Source organism: Crotalus tigris, unplaced genomic scaffold, assembly GCF_016545835.1.
Source record: "Crotalus tigris isolate CLP2741 ecotype Arizona unplaced genomic scaffold, ASM1654583v1 scf7180000020321.186885, whole genome shotgun sequence".
NCBI lineage: Eukaryota > Metazoa > Chordata > Lepidosauria > Squamata > Viperidae > Crotalus > Crotalus tigris.
Window position 1 is genome coordinate 27,996 of NW_024097962.1, and position 15,491 is coordinate 43,486.

At 47.4% G+C, this 15,491-nt stretch overlaps 1 protein-coding gene across 2 annotated transcripts; it reads left to right on the forward strand.

The window, feature by feature from the left end:
- Nucleotides 1-4,045: 4,045 nt before the first annotated feature.
- On the forward strand, nucleotides 4,046-10,851 carry LOC120318611 (zinc finger protein 883-like). Of its 2 annotated transcripts, none has more exons than XM_039366430.1 (3): nucleotides 4,046-4,575; nucleotides 6,742-6,856; nucleotides 8,149-10,851. In XM_039366430.1, the coding sequence occupies exons 2-3, from the start codon at nucleotides 6,811-6,813 to the stop codon at nucleotides 9,879-9,881; spliced, it is 1,779 nt and encodes a 592-aa protein (XP_039222364.1). In that variant the 5' UTR covers nucleotides 4,046-4,575; nucleotides 6,742-6,810; the 3' UTR covers nucleotides 9,882-10,851. The 2 variants fall into 2 exon arrangements, with proteins under 2 accessions (XP_039222364.1, XP_039222365.1); XM_039366431.1 differs by having other exon boundaries at nucleotides 4,046-4,258.
- Nucleotides 10,852-15,491: the final 4,640 nt, after the last annotated feature.

The following is a 15,491-nucleotide window of genomic DNA, read 5'->3' on the forward strand; positions in this document are numbered from 1 at the left end:
CCACCCCCTTTTTTCTTTCTTCCGTCTGGATGGAGACTTCAGATAAACTACATGAAAGGCAAATAACCTTCTTTGTTATGGTAAGGTTCTTTGGTGCTAACGCTTTGAGGTTACAATAAACACACATTCAGCATTCAGCTCCTTAGAAGTATACTGAAGGAAGTGAGGGCCATAAAGCCCCTTTGTTCTCCCCCTTCTCTCCCTCTTATGGCAGAATCCAGAGAAGGCAGAATTAGGAGTTTCTATATTTGATAATTAAAGATGAAATATAATTGGATTCTGACAGATACCTTTTCTGTGTAAGTCTGGAGACGCTACAGAGAGAGAGAAGAACTGGAAGTTCTGCCCTGACACATAATGGATCCAATACTGGACCGCTGCTAGCGCTGCTGCTGGCTGCTCCGCCGCTGCCGCTGCTGCCAACTGAGCTGAGCTGCAGCGCCGAGCCAGTCTCTACGCCTCCTGGTTGCCCGGCCACGCTCTGCCCCCGGCCACCCTCTGCGCCACGCGGGAGCCTCCCCCATACCGCCCGGCCAGCCTCCCTCGTCGTCGGAGGCCGCCTCAGCCCTCTGACACCCGGCGCGGCCGTGGGGCTGCCAGGCAGGAGTGGCTCCTTCCTGGCTCATCGGGCTCCGGGCCTCGGAAGCGGGCAGGGGGCAGGGAAGAGAGCGAGGCAGCGGCAATGCCCGCATGTGCATCGGAGGCCAGCCGGCCAGGCCGGGAGGGGAGAAGCGGCGCCTTCTGAGTGGGAGCTGGCACTCTGGCCACACCCCTCTCGCGTGCGATGGGCTGCGCGGCGTGGAAAGGGGCTCCCGCAACCCCGCCGCTGCGATGGCACTCAGGAGGCTGAGGGGTAGGCAGGTCCCAGGGGGGGCAGAGAAAGCAAGAGGTGCCAGGATGAGGATGGGGGGGCTCCAGGTTGGCGGGTGTGAGAGGGCAGCCGGCAGCTCCGAGGTGCGCGGAGCCTCCACGCAGATTCCAAGGCCCCGGATGTGCCGCCGCTTGGCTCTCGAACAGGGTCTCCGCCAGAGCCTCCCCCCCTCTCAGGGCAATTGTGCGGAGCTGCTTGTGCGTCCTTGGCAGCGCCTCCCCCCTTCAATCTCTCTCTCCTTCTTTCCTTCCTTCCCCCTTCAATCTCCTTCCTTTCCCCTTCAATCTTCCTTCCTTCCTTCCATCTCCATCCCTTCCCCTTCAATGTCTCTCTCCTTCCTTCCTTCCTTCCTTCCTTCCTTCCTTCCCCCCTCCATCGCCTTCCTTTTACATCTCCATCCCTTCCCCTTCAATCTCCCTCTCCTTCCTTCCTTCCTTCCTTCCTTCCTTCCTTCCCCCCTCCATCTCTTTCCTTCTCCATCTCCTTCCTTTCCCCGTCAATCTTCCTTCCTTCTTTCCTTCCTTCCTTCCCCTTCAATCTCTCTCTCCTTCCTTCCCCTTCAATCTCTTTCCTTCTCCATCTCCTTCCTTTCCCCTTCAATCTTCCTTCCATCTCCATCCCTTCCCCTTCAATCTCTCTCTCCTTCCTTCCTTCCCCTTCAATCTCTTTCCTTCTCCATCTCCTTCCTTTCCCCTTCAATCTTCCTTCCTTCCTTCCATCTCCATCCCTTCCCCTTCAATCTCTCTCTCCTTCCTTCTTTCCCCTTCAATATCCTTCCTTCTCCATCTTCTTCCTTTCCCCTTCAATCTTCCTTCCATCTCCATCCCTTCCCCTTCAATCTCTCTCTCCTTCCTTCTTTCCCCTTCAATCTCCTTCCTTCTCCATCTCCTTCCTTTCCCCTTCAATCTTCCTTCCTTCCTTCCATCTCCATCCCTTCCCCTTCAATCTCTCTCTCCTTCCTTCCTTCCCCTTCAATCTCTTTCCTTCTCCATCTCCTTCCTTTCCCCTTCAATCTTCCTTCCATCTCCATCCCTTCCCCTTCAATCTCTCTCTCCTTCCTTCTTTCCCCTTCAATATCCTTCCTTCTCCATCTTCTTCCTTTCCCCTTCAATCTTCCTTCCATCTCCATCCCTTCCCCTTCAATCTCTCTCTCCTTCCTTCTTTCCCCTTCAATTCCTTCCTTCTCCATCTCCTTCCTTTCCTTCAATCTTCCTTCCTTCCTTCCTTCCTTCCTTCCATCTCCATCTCCATCCCTTCCCCTTCAATATCTCTCTCCTTCCTTCCTTCCTTCCTTCCTTCCTTTCCCCTTCAATCTCCTTCCTTCTCCACCTCCTTCCTTTCCTCTTCAATCTTCCTTCCTTCCTTCCCCTTCCCTCCCTCCCAACGTTTTTGAGCAAGGAAGAGTAAGCTTCTCCAGCGAGCATTGCTATATTGTTTTTGTGATTAATCACTATGCTTTAATTATGTTCAATTCGTAGCAATGAAAATACACCCTGCATATCAGATATTTACATTACGATTCATAACAGTAGCAAAATTACAGTTATGAAGTAGCAACGAAAATAATTTTATGGTTGGGGGTCACCACAACATGAGGAACTGTATTAAGGGGTCGCGGCATTAGGAAGGTTGAGGACCACTGGTGTAGGGTCTCCTGCTTGGGCGGGGGTTGGACTAGATGACCTACAAGGTCCCTTCCAACTCTGTTATTCTATTCTATTCTATTCTGTTCTGTTCTGTTCTGTTCTGTTCTACTCTATTCTACTCTACTCTTATTCTATTCTATTCTATTCTATTCTATTCTATTCTATTCTATTCTATTCTACTCTACTCTACTCTCTTATTCTATTCTATTCTATTCTATTCTATTCTACTCTACTCTACTCTCTTATTCTATTCTATTCTATTCTATTCTATTCTATTCTATTCTATTCTACTTACAGGCCTTCACTACTTTTAAATATGGTGGCTTTGGCCTAGTCCCACACAAGACCGGATTGGACACCTAAATTATTCTCTATGCATTCCAGCCTTTCCTTAGACACAAAGCCAGCCAGGTGACCCTGAGCCAGTCTCAGCCCCAGAAAGGAGACAATGGCAAAAACCTTGCCAAGAAGACTGCAGGGACATGTCCAGGTGGTCACCAGGAGCCAACACTGATTTAAAAGTCCCAAAAAAAACCAGTGGATCCTTTCTTAAACAGAACTGCCCAGGTGCTCCAGACCCTATTTTAAGAAAATAGGGCCATCAAAAAACAAAAAATGATGATTCAAAAATAATAATTCAGCATCTTAAAGAGGAAACCAACGGCTCCTGTTCGCACGAAGTCGCGAGACGTTTGGTCCAATAAATCCGCCCGACTTAGTAATAGTAGTAATAGTAGTAAAGTTGGAAGGGACCTTGGAGGTCATCTAGTCCAACCCCCTGCTCGGGCAGGAAACCCTACACCATTTCGGACAAATGGCTGTCCAGTCGCTTCTTAAAAACTTCCAGTGTTGGAGCATTTACTGCTTCTGGAGGCAAGCTGTTCCACTGATTAATTGTTCTCACTGTCAGGAAGTTTCTCCTTAGTTCTAGGTTGCTTCTCTCCTTGATTAGTTTCCATCCGTTTCTTCTTGTCCTGCCTTCAGGCGCTTTGGAGAATAGCTTGACTCCCTCTTCTTTGTGGCAGCCCCTGAGATATTGGAATACTGCTATCATGTCCCCCCTTGTCCTTCTCTTCGTTAAACTAGACATACCCAATTCTAGCAACCGTTCCTTATATGTTTTAGCCTCCAGTCCCCTAATCATCTTTGTTGCTCTTCTCTGTACTCTTTCTAGAGTCTCAACATCTTTTTTACATCGTGGTGACCAAAACTGGATGCAGTATTCCAAGTGTGGCCTTACCAAGGCATTGTAAAGTGGTATTAACACTTCACGTGATCTTGATTCTATCCCTCTGTTAATGCAGCCTAGCACTGTGTTGGCCTTTTTGGCAGCTGCCGCACACTGCTGGCTCATATTTAAGTGATTGTCTACTAGGACTTCAGGAAGCCTTTGATTAAAAAGTGAAAGTCGACTCGCTTCCGGAGAGAAGGCGCTTTCACACGACTCGGGGGGGGGGAACAACACGCGTAAAGAGCCGGCCTAATCGGCCGGGGGGGGGGGAGAAATCTGTCCCCGAAGAAAGCCTTCTGCACCTGCTCAGAGGACCTTCCGCTCTCCCAGATCCTCGTTCTTTTTATTCCGAGCCAGCAAGCAGCCGCCACGGAGCACCGGCAACCGGCAGAGGGCTCTGGACCGCGGAGCGATGGGCTGAACCCGGCTGGCCTCGCTCGCTCCGCGCTGCTGATCCGGGAGGAAGGGGCCGATCTTCCAGCCGGACGGCGGGGTTGTATCCGGAGACTGGTAAGCGGGCCTAGTGGGCGCAGCCGGGGAATCCCTCCAATAGGTTAAGCCTCCCCTTGAAGCTGCCGCCCTTCGCGCGTGTATCTAATCGGGGCAAACATCAAAGGAGAGCGAGGAGATCAAAGCAGCTCCGAACGTGACGTCATAAGAATTCAGACGGTTTCCTTTGAAGTCAAGATTCGAAAGGGGTGGGGCGCTGAAGGCAGCTGTTGAGCCTTTGCCCTTCCCCCCTTCCCTCCGACCCCAGGATTTAGACTAGACTACAGTCCCCATCGGTCGCAGCCCGCCGGGTTGGGAATCGCCTTTCGGAGCGCAAGGTGAGCCTATAAAACAGTGTTTCTCAACCTTGGCAATTCTAAGGCATGTGGACTTCAACTCCCAGAATTCCACAGCCAGCAACGCTGGCTGTGGAATTCTGGGAGTTGAAGTCCACATGCCTTAAAATGGTCAAGGTTGAGAAACAATGCTATAAAATGTATAGTATAAATCCACCAAAGTAGCCCCGGGAACTTTGGAACTGCTTAAGGGAAAGCGCTCTATATAAGCTCAGGAGAACTGTCCCTGGCTGAAATCTCGGGCAGTGATGGATCACAGAGCTCTAGCTGGGCACCATGGAAGTTGTAGTCTAAGATGATCTGGATGGCAGGAAGGCCAGCACTAACTTGCTGCCTTTGGGCCAGTGTCTTTTTTTTTTTTTTTCCCCATTTCAGCCTATCTTGTATGGTTATTGTGGGGAAAAAGAGGAGAGAGTGCAGTTTATGCTGCATGAACCACCTTCATCAAAGACAATATGTAATCCAATTAGTAAATGTTAGTCTAGGTTGCCATATTTTCTGTTATGCAAATTTGGGGCACGCGGAATTAAATGCTTTTCAATATCCATATATCTGTAATTGCAAATAAGCACCATCCTGCTGTGATTTACCCTTACACAATACTCTGACATAAAAATCTCACAATATTTGACCATTTCCATTTTTTTACTTTTTTTTTTTAAAGCTTTCCTCACTATTAAAAAATGTCTCCCAGAAGCCAAAGAAAAGGGTGAACTATTTGGTCTGCTTTATTTATTTATTTATTTATTTATTTAAGAAAGGATTATTTTTGTGCAGGCTGTGGATAAGAGATTATTTTTGTGCAGGTTGTAGGGCATTTAGGAAAAGCATGGAAGAGAGTTTAGCTCTGAACCAGCATTACTCAACCTTGCAGCTTTTAAGACGTGAGGGCTTCAACTTCCAGACCTCCCCCCCCCCACCAATATGGTGGCAGAGGGATTCTGGGAGTTGAAGTCCATACATCTTAAAAGCTGCCAAGGGGGAGAAGCCCTGAAGATCCCAAGAGAGTCTGTTTATTTTCTAAACAGAAAAAGGAGAGCAAATCTCGGAATGGGCAGCTTAATAGCCACTGTAAGGACTTATTAAATTATTAAATTATTATTAAATTAAAAGATGCTTGCTCCTGGGGAGGAAAGCTATGGCAAATCTAGACAGCATACTAAAAAACAGAGACATCACCCTGCCAACGAAGGTGCGTATAGTCCAGGCCATGGTTTCCCCAGTTGCAATGTGTGGCTGTGAAAGTTGGACCATAAGAAAGGCTGAGCGCCAAAGAATTGAGGCCTTTGAACTATGGTGCTGGAGAAGACTCTTGTAAGTCCCCTGGACTGCAAGGCGATCAAACCGGTCAGTCCTAGAAGAGATCAACCCCGGCTGCTTTTTAGAAGGCCAGATCCTGAAGTTGAAGCTCAAATACTTTGGCCACCTAATGAGAAGGAGAAGAGCCTAATGCTGGGAAAGATGGAGGGCAACAGAAGAATGGGACGACAGAGAATGAGATGGCTGGATGGAGTCACTGAAGCAGTAGGTGTGAACTTAAATGGACTCCAGAAGATGGTAGAGGACAGGAAGACCTGGAGGAACGTTGTCCATGGGGTCGTGATGGGTCGGACATGACTTCGCAATTAACAACAACAACAACAAAGGACCCACCCCACTTTGCATCTTAAGAAGACAGAACTCTTGGAATATTTCTTCCAACAGGCATCCTTTATTAAGAGAAAATGGTTGCAGGCGTTCTAGACAAGACATGGGGCCCAAGCCCTACGGTTCAAGGTTTTAAGGGGTCCCCAGCAGCCCCGCCCCATCCCACCATCTTTCCAGTGACAATCCCAGGCATTACATTTCCACCCCCTTTTCCCTCACTGCCAGTGGAAGGGAGACTTCAGACAGGAGTAGATGAAAGCTGATGGCCCCATTGTTATGATTAGTGCTTTTGGTAGTATCCACATTCAGTCCCTTTGAAGTTGTACGGAAGGAAGTGAGGGCCATAAAACCCCTTTGTTCACACACCCCCTTCCCCTTCATCGTATGACAGAATCCAGAGAGAGCAGAAATGGGGTTTTCCATAGTCGATAACTAGAAATGAAATATAACTGGATTCTGACACCAGCGTTGTTAAAACCGCTTGAAATATCCTTTTTCTAGCTGTGAAGGCATTGTGGTTCCCCAAACAGCCACATCTGAAGGAGCTGAGAAAGACTCTTGGATCTCCCAATGGAGCAAGCTCCCATCCTCCAGAACGTAGATCCAGAGTGTCAAGGTAAATTGGATTTTCTTTCCGTTATTGTGACCCAAGTCTTCAATTCACTGCTCAACTTCCAGATCCTGTTTTTGGATTTATTTTTTTCTTTACAATCCCCTGCAGAAGCCACTGCCTATTTACACATTTTTAAAAATATAGGCCCCAACATTGTACAGGTAATCCTTGACTTACAACAGAAGCAACCTAGAACTAAGGAGAAATTTCCTGACAGTTAGAACAATTAACCAGTGGAACGACCTGCCTCCAGAGGTTGTGAATGCTCCAACACTGGAAGTTTTTAAGAAGAGACTGGACAGCCATTTGTCCGAAATGGTGTAGGGTTTCCTGCCTGAGCAGGGGGTTGGACTAGATGACCTCCAAGGTCCTTTCCAACTTCTATTATTATTATTATTATTATTATTATTATTATTATTATTATTATTATTATTATTATTTCATTTGGTGACCGTTTGGAGTTACAGCATCACTAAAAATGATCATTTTTCACACTTATGACATCCTCATGGTCACGTGATCAAAATTCAGACGTTTGGCAACTGACACATATTTATGACGGTGGCAGTGTCCCAGAGTCATGTGATCCCCTTTTGCGACCTTCTGACGAGCAAAGTCAATGGGGAAGCCAGATTCACTTAACAACCCTGTTACTTAACTTGACAACTGCAGTGATTTACTTAAGAACGGTGGGAAGAAAGGTAAAATGGGCCAAAATTCACTTAACAGCTGTCTCACATAGCAACAGAAATTTGGGGCTCAATTGTGGTTGTAAGTCAAGGACTACCTGTTATGGTTCTGGCTAATGAAACACTTCAAAGAACTTCCAGGCATTGATTTCCCTAGCAGTCTTTTATTTTGCTTCAAAATGTCGGCACAGGCATAACGAAGTCCATGCTCTGAGTTCTCTTCCTCTGAGCAGTTAAATTATCAGCATTTTCCCTCCCTAAATTAGCTGTCGTATATCACATTTATCCATTTAGTGTGAAGGTCAAAGTTTTCCTTCCTCTCTCTTTCCCGGGCTTTTCCCTCCACCCTCTTCTGCTCTGCATTAACTCTAAAAATACCAGACAGTTCTGCATATTGTCAAAGCAAGAATATACAGTATTTGCAGCGTTGACACTACCTATATGCCATTGCACAATAGTGCCCCTCTTTTGAAAAAGCCACCGGTATGCCCGATGTGGTATTGTGGTGTTGTATCCAAGGGGTTTCGATTTTGTTATAAGAATGAAAAAATCTTTTTCCTCATCTATATGGGGTAATGACTTGACTTAACTTTGTTGTTTCTGTAGTTCAAAGACCAAAGGTTCAGGAAGAAGAGAAGGAAGCAATTTCCAGTTTGGATAACTCTGAACCAGTAGGCATATGCGAGGAATTGTTAAGCAAATCCAATTTCCACACTCCGGAGGAGGAAGAAAATTTGGAAAACGAGCAAAAAAATGAAGAACAGGCAAGTAAAAACATGACTCAGCCCCTTCATAATGGAGCAGGCGAGATAAGCAATGCAGATAAATGCAAGAGGCAACTTGTGTGCAGCCGATGCAGAAAAAGCTTCAGCAGTACCTTCAAACTTATTGCTCACGAGAGAATCCACACCGGAGCGAAACCGTATAAATGTCACCGTTGCGGGAAAAGCTTTGGCAAGAAATCAATTCTTGTTGCTCATCAGAGAATCCACCTGGAGCAGAAACCGTACCAATGTTGCGTGTGTGGGAAGAGCTTTCGGCAGCTGTCAAGCCGCATTGCCCACGAGCGAATCCATACCGAAGAAAAACCCTATGCCTGCCCGGATTGCGGGAGGAACTTCCGTCTGAAATCTAGCTTGGTTGCCCACCAAAGAATCCACACAGGAGAAAAACCTTACGGGTGCTCTGAATGTGGGAGACGCTTCAGCCAGAAATCGGCTCTGATTGCGCACGGGCGGACCCACAAAGGCGAGAAACCTTACCCTTGCTCGGTGTGCGGGAAAACTTTCAGCCAGAGCTCCAATCTCATTGCCCACGAGAGAATCCACACCGGGGAAAAGCCCTACCCTTGTCCTCACTGTGGGAGGTGTTTCGCCTGCAGTTCCAGCCTCGTCCGGCATCAGAGGATCCATGTGGAAGACAAACCATACGGATGCGTGGTCTGCGGGAAAACCTTCCGCTGCAATTCGAGCCTCAGCAGACACCGGCGGACCCACACGGGGGAGAAACCCCACGAATGCCCCGATTGTGGCAAAACCTTCAGCGTGAGCTCCCAACTCAGGGTGCACCGGAGGACCCATACGGGAGAGAAGCCCTACGAATGCTCAGAGTGTGGGAAAAACTTCAGCGTGAGATCGAGCCTTAACGCCCACCAGAGAATGCACGGAGGTTCGAAGCCTTATAAATGTTCCGACTGTCCCAAAAGTGTTTATCTAAGGTCGAGCCTCACAGCCCACAAGAAAACGCATGGAGAAAAGGCGTTTGATTGCATAGTGTGTGGCAAAACCTTCACCTGCAGCTCCGGACTCATCCGCCACCAGAGAATTCACACTGGGGAAAAACCCTTCGTTTGTGCAGACTGTGGGAAAAGCTTCAATGTGAGCGCCAACCTTATTGCACACCAGCGAACTCACACGGGAGAAAAGCCGTACCGGTGCTCTGAATGTGGCAAATTCTTCAGCGTGAGTTCGCAGCTCCACGTCCATCAGAGAACCCACACTGGGGAAAAACCGTACGGGTGTTCCCACTGTAGTAAGAGCTTCACGTGTAACTCCGCCCTTATTAGGCACCTGAGGATCCACACCGGAGAGAAACCGTTTCAGTGCTCGGAGTGTGGGAAAAGGTTCAATCTAAATTCGAATCTGGTCGTCCATCAAAAAACTCACACTGGAGGGAAGCCCTATAAATGCATTTACTGCGGGGAAAGTTTCTATACGAGGCCACATTTTGTTGAACATCATAAAGCCAGACATTTGGATGCTCTAAATAGGAAAACAGATGAAAGCAACGGTAATTCTAAATCCATTAATTACCAAATAAACTATGTAGGGTGGGGTTGATAAAATTGGTGAGCAGGAGCCTGAATCCACTGGAAAACTTTACATCGGGGCTCTCCAAACTTGGCAACTTTAAGACTGGTGGACTTCAACTCCCAGAATTCCCCTCCCAGAATTCTGGGAGTTGAAGTCCACAAGTCTTAAAGTTGCCAAGTTTTACATGAACCACTTTGCAATAAATATTCTGTTGCTTCTCATAGTGAGTCCTAAGCCTTATATTTGGACAGTGCTAGCCATTTCTTGGATGTTTAGGGATCCTAAAACTCCACCCTTCTTTGGGTTCACCTATATTTTTAGGGACCTATATTTTTAGGGAAACAATTTCAAGGGAGGTAGAATGCAGGGGAAAAAACCCTTTTGCTTATCCACATTTACGCGGCATACTGCACCATCAAGTAGCAAAGCTCCAAAGTTGTAAAAATCAGACTAAGTCAATAAAAATCAGAACTTTTTTTTAAAAAAATGGGAGAACACTGTGGCCTTGTTTTTTATATGCAAAAAAACATTTGTGATGCCCACAAAAGTTGTTTATTTCAGTGCCTGACTTTTTTTTTTTAAGTTACAACAGGAAGAGTGATGTCCTGCTGGCTGAGGAATTCTGGGAGTTAAAGTCCACACATCTTAAAGTTGCCAAGTGTGCAAAACATTGACCTATAATGTCATGACCTAGGGAGGGCCTGGCTGTTGGAGGGATTGTGCCATCCCATACAATTTACTCCCAATAGTAAGATGGGCAGTGTATAGATTTTAATAAATAAATAGAATTAATCCAGCAGAATCAGCATGTTCCAGGTCCCACCAATTAAGCAATGGCCCCTAATGAGACCCAGGAAACAGGCGATCAAAATATCCTCCTCAGAATCCACATGACCTCCCATCCTGGCTTGGGTAATCCTGGAAGTTGAAGTGTCCACACATCTCAAACGGTCGCTGAGATTGAGAAACGCTGATTTAAATAAATCTTTAAAACCTGGCTGCTTCTCATGTTGTGAATTGAGGGTTGTGGGGTTTATTAGACGGTCCTGTTTTTCTCTGGATTTTTTTTAACTCTTATTATTTTCATATTGTATAGGTGGGCCACTTTAAATTTTATCTAGTCCAGGCGTAGGCCACCTTGGCTCTTTTATGACTCGTGGACTTCAACCCCCAGAATCCCTGAGCCAGCCATGGCTCGGCTTGGAAACCTCTCCCTTTCCCCTCAGCATGGCTGGCTCAGGAATTCTGGGAGTTGAAGTCCACGAGTCATAAAAGAGCCAAGGTGGCCTACCCCTGGCCTAGGCAGCCATGCTGGCTCGGGAATTCTGGAAGTTGAAGTCCACGAGTCATAAAATGTGAGGGAAGGGAGAGGACCAGTTGTAAATGACTTTTTTCAGCGCCGTTGTAATTTCAAATGGAAACTAAGCAAATGGCTGTCATTTGAGGACCACCTGTACTATGCTCAATGCCAGGGGTAGGCAACCTTGGCTCTTTTTTGACTCGTGGACTTCAACCCCCAGAATTCCTGAACCAGCATGGCTCAGCTTGGAAACCTCTCCCTTTCCCCTCAGCATGGCCGGCTCAGGAATTCTGGGAATTGAAGTCCACAAGTCATAAAAGAGCTGAGGTTTCCTACCCCTGGTCTAGTCTATGCTCCCTAGAGTCATAATAGAGTTGGGTAGCAATTAAATATTAAATACTTCAGTAAATTTTCTCTGGGAACACAACCTTGGTATGCAGTGGAGATTTTTTAAAACACACACACATAAACACCGCACAGCAAAACAATTATTATTATAGTTTCTCTCTGGGATTTGGGAACCAGGCCAAATAGCTGGCAGCACTATCATTTCTTGAGAAATTAGGCAAGGCCACATACAGCCGAGTATTCAGAGCAGTACAGATAGTCCTCGGCTTATGACCACTATTGAGCCCAAAATTTCTGTTGCTAAGCGAGACATTGGTTAAGTGAGTTTTGCCCCCTTTTATGACCTCCCTTGCCCCAGTTGTTAAGTGAATTGCTGCAATTGTAACCTGGTTGTTAAGTGAATCTGGCTTCCCCCCTTGATTTTGCTTGTCAGAAGGTCGCAAAAGGGATGATCCCAGGACGCTGCGACCGTCACAAATATGAGTCGGTTTCCAAGCCTCTGGATTTTGACCAGGTGACCCATGGGGATGCAGGAGTGGTCGTAAGTGTGAAAAATGGCATCAGTCCCTTCTTTCATTGCTGTTGTAACTTCAGTCATTAAGTGAACTATTGTAGCTCGGGGACTGCCTGTATGTGGAAATGGGCAAGTGGTTCCTACTTGTAATAATAATAATAATAATAATAATAATAATAATAATAATAATAATAATGTTGAAGGGACCTTGGAGGTCATCTAGTCCAACCCCCTACTCAAGCAGGAAACCTTATACCATTTCAGACAAATGGCTGTCCAGTCTCTTCTTAAAAACTTCCAGTGTTGGAGCATTCACTGCTTCTGGAGGCAGGTTGTTCCACTGGTTAATTGTTCTGTCAGGAAGTTTCTCCTTAGATCTAGGTTGCTTCTCTCCTTGATTATTTTCAATCCATTGCTTCTTGTCCTCCCTTCATGTGCTTTGGAGAATAGCTTGACTCCCACTTCTTTGGATCAGCCCCTGAGATATTGGAACATGGATATCCTGTCCCCCCCTGGTCCTTCTCTTCATTAAACTAGACATACCCAATTCCATCAACCTTTCCTTATGTTTTAACCTCCAGTCCCCTAATCATCTTTGTTGCTCTTCTCTGTACTCTTTCTAGAGTCTCAACATCCTTTTTACATCGTGGTGACCAAAACTGGATGCAGTATTCCAACTGTGGCCTTACCAAGGCATTGTAAAGTGATATTAGTTTTAATCCTCCTGCAGACATGTAATTTTACTGATTTTGCTTCCTCGTGTTGTCTTCATTTTAATTAATCTAAGGCAGGGGTCCCCAACCCCCAGTCCATGGACCAGTATTGGTCCACGGCATGTCAGCAACCGGTCCACACAAACAAGCAAAGCCCCATCTGTACATGCAGGCAGCACACAAAACTGTGCACCCTCCGGTCTGCGGAAAAACCTCTCTCCACGGAACCGGTCCCTGGTGCCCAAAAGGTTGGGGACCTCTGATCTAAGGCATCCAGCCACCCCCATCACCCCCAAAGCATATATACGGTATATTTTTCCTGCACAGCTTCAGTCTCACTCCATCCCCATGCCAATAGCATTGTGTCTTCATCTCACAACTGGTGCGCCCTATGTTTTTTACCCACAAGGCGAGCTTTCTGGCCAGACACGGGTCACCCTTGACCCCCAAGAGTGTGCAGCCTCTGGTATTTGTTGTTCTTTCGACCCGCAGACTTCCACCAGCCCCACAGTCTCTCTTCCTCCAATCTACAGAGGGAAAAACCTGCAGTGGAAGAAGGAGCAGTCGGGTGATAAGAAAGTTCAAGCCCTCCGTAGGAGAGGCCTAGCCTAGCAGGCTCTTTACAGGATAACAGAATCAGAAGGGACCTTGGAGGGCTTCTAGTCCAACCCTCTGCTCAAGCAGAATACTCAAAGCCAGGGGTGTCAAACTCAATTTCACTGAGGGCCGCATCAGCATTACGGTTGCCCTCGGGGGGGGGGGTGGCCAGGGGGGGTGCGGCCTACTGCATGGGCATGGATGGAGTGGGTGCGGCCTACTGGGTGGGCGTGGCCAGCTCTACATCATTCGCGTCAAGGGGGCCTGTGGGGGCCTGGGCAGGAGTGGGACAGATCTGAGGGTCTCTGGCAGAAGGGGGTGAGACCAGGGTAGAGCCCATCAAGCTGGATATGTGAAATAGGCGAGGGCCATTTGCTGGCCCCTTTCAGGCGATGGTGCATTTCTTCATTCCTCACAAAGGGTGACACCTCCCCAGCACGCACCCAGGGGGCGGGGCCGACGCAGCAGGGGCTGGTTCCTCGGTGTTTCTAGACGGCCTTGTGGAGCTAAGACTGAATGTGTTTCAGCATAGATGGCCACCACAAAATTGTACATTGGCTCCCGGTTGGCCTGGGCCAGGGCCAAGGCAGTGGGGGCCGTTCCCTCACTGTTTCCAGGATGGCTTCGCGGGTCACATGAAACCATTTCGCGGGCCGCATCCAGCCCCCGGGCCTTGTGTTTGACATGTCTGCTCCATGCCATTTTACATAGGTGGCTGTCCAATCTGTTTGTAAAAGCCTCCAGTGATGGAGCACCTAAAACCTCTGGAGGCAAGCCATTCCATTGGTTAATTGTTCTCCATTAGGAAATTTCTCCTTATTTTTAGGTTGTTTCTCTCCTTGATTAGTTTCCATTAGTTTACTTCTTGTCCTGCCTTCAGGTGCTTTGGAGAATAGCTTGACTCCCTCTTCTTTGTAGCAGCCCCTGAGATATTGGAACACTGCTATCATGTCCCCCCTCGTCCTTCTCTTCATTAAACTAGACGTACCCAGTTCCAGCAACCGTTCTCTCTAGATTTTAGCCTCCAGTCCCCTGATCATCCTTGTTGCTCTTCGCTGCACTCTTTCTAGAGTCTCAACATCTTTTCTATATTATGGTAGGAGCTTTATTATAATATATTTTATATAATATGGTAGGAGCTGCTGTCCACGCTCTGCTATGGCGTGATGCCAATTGCACAGGGCCTCGGACAGCTTTAGAGCAGTGGTTCTCAACCTGTGGGTCGGGACCCCATTTGGGGTCGAACGACCATTTCACGGGGGTCGCCAAACAACGCAGTCCGCCATTTTTTTCCCCTTTTCCTTAGCTGTGCTACTCCCTTTTATTCTATTGGCTTTTGAAAGCCAATAGAATAGACTCTCTTGAATAGAGTCTAATTCTATTGGCTTTCAAAAGCCAATAGGAATTGTCCAGGCTGTCTCTGCCCTGCTGAGCCTGCCAAAAGTCCCATTCTGCAAACGGTGCTGCACCAGTTGAGTAGTCCTCAACTTACGACCGGTTGAGTAGTCCTCGACTTACGACCGGTTGGGGGGTCGCGGCATTAAAAAGGTTGAGAACCACTGCTTTAGAGTGAGGGCATGCAGAGTGGCCTACCCAGTGCTTTTTTTCTAAAAAAAAAAAAAAAAAAAACAGGTGCCGGAACTCACATATATCATACAACCCGCCTTGCCTACCCTACAAGGTTCCATCCAAAAAAGGCATTCTATGAGAAAAAAAGTCCTGGCCCTGCCACCCAGCAAGTGGGAGACCCAAGGACGAAAAAGTACCAATCCTGAATAAGCCACAGAAAAGGAGGACTCTACACCAGTGCCGATACATCTTTCCTTAGACTCGGTCACCTGCAGCTCGGTCACCTTAATCCCTCCGAACAGCTCCCCAAAATAGAAGGAGCAAAGTGGGCACAACACAGATTCTAAGGGGGCCTGGCTGCTTGCTGTCTGTCTGCCTGCCTGGCCAGCTGGCGATGGGGAATCCTTTTTCTTTCTATTGGGTCCTAAACATGAAAGTCATTGAACAGGTGCAACAGGACAACGCGGTCCAATGGTGTTCCTTGCTTTATCCTGATTGCAGGAAGAAGCCAGCTGGTCTGGGCAGCAGAAGTGCAGAGCTGCCAATCTGGATCACGGTTTATTGAATATCTTGTTTATTTGCTTGTTTCCTTTTTC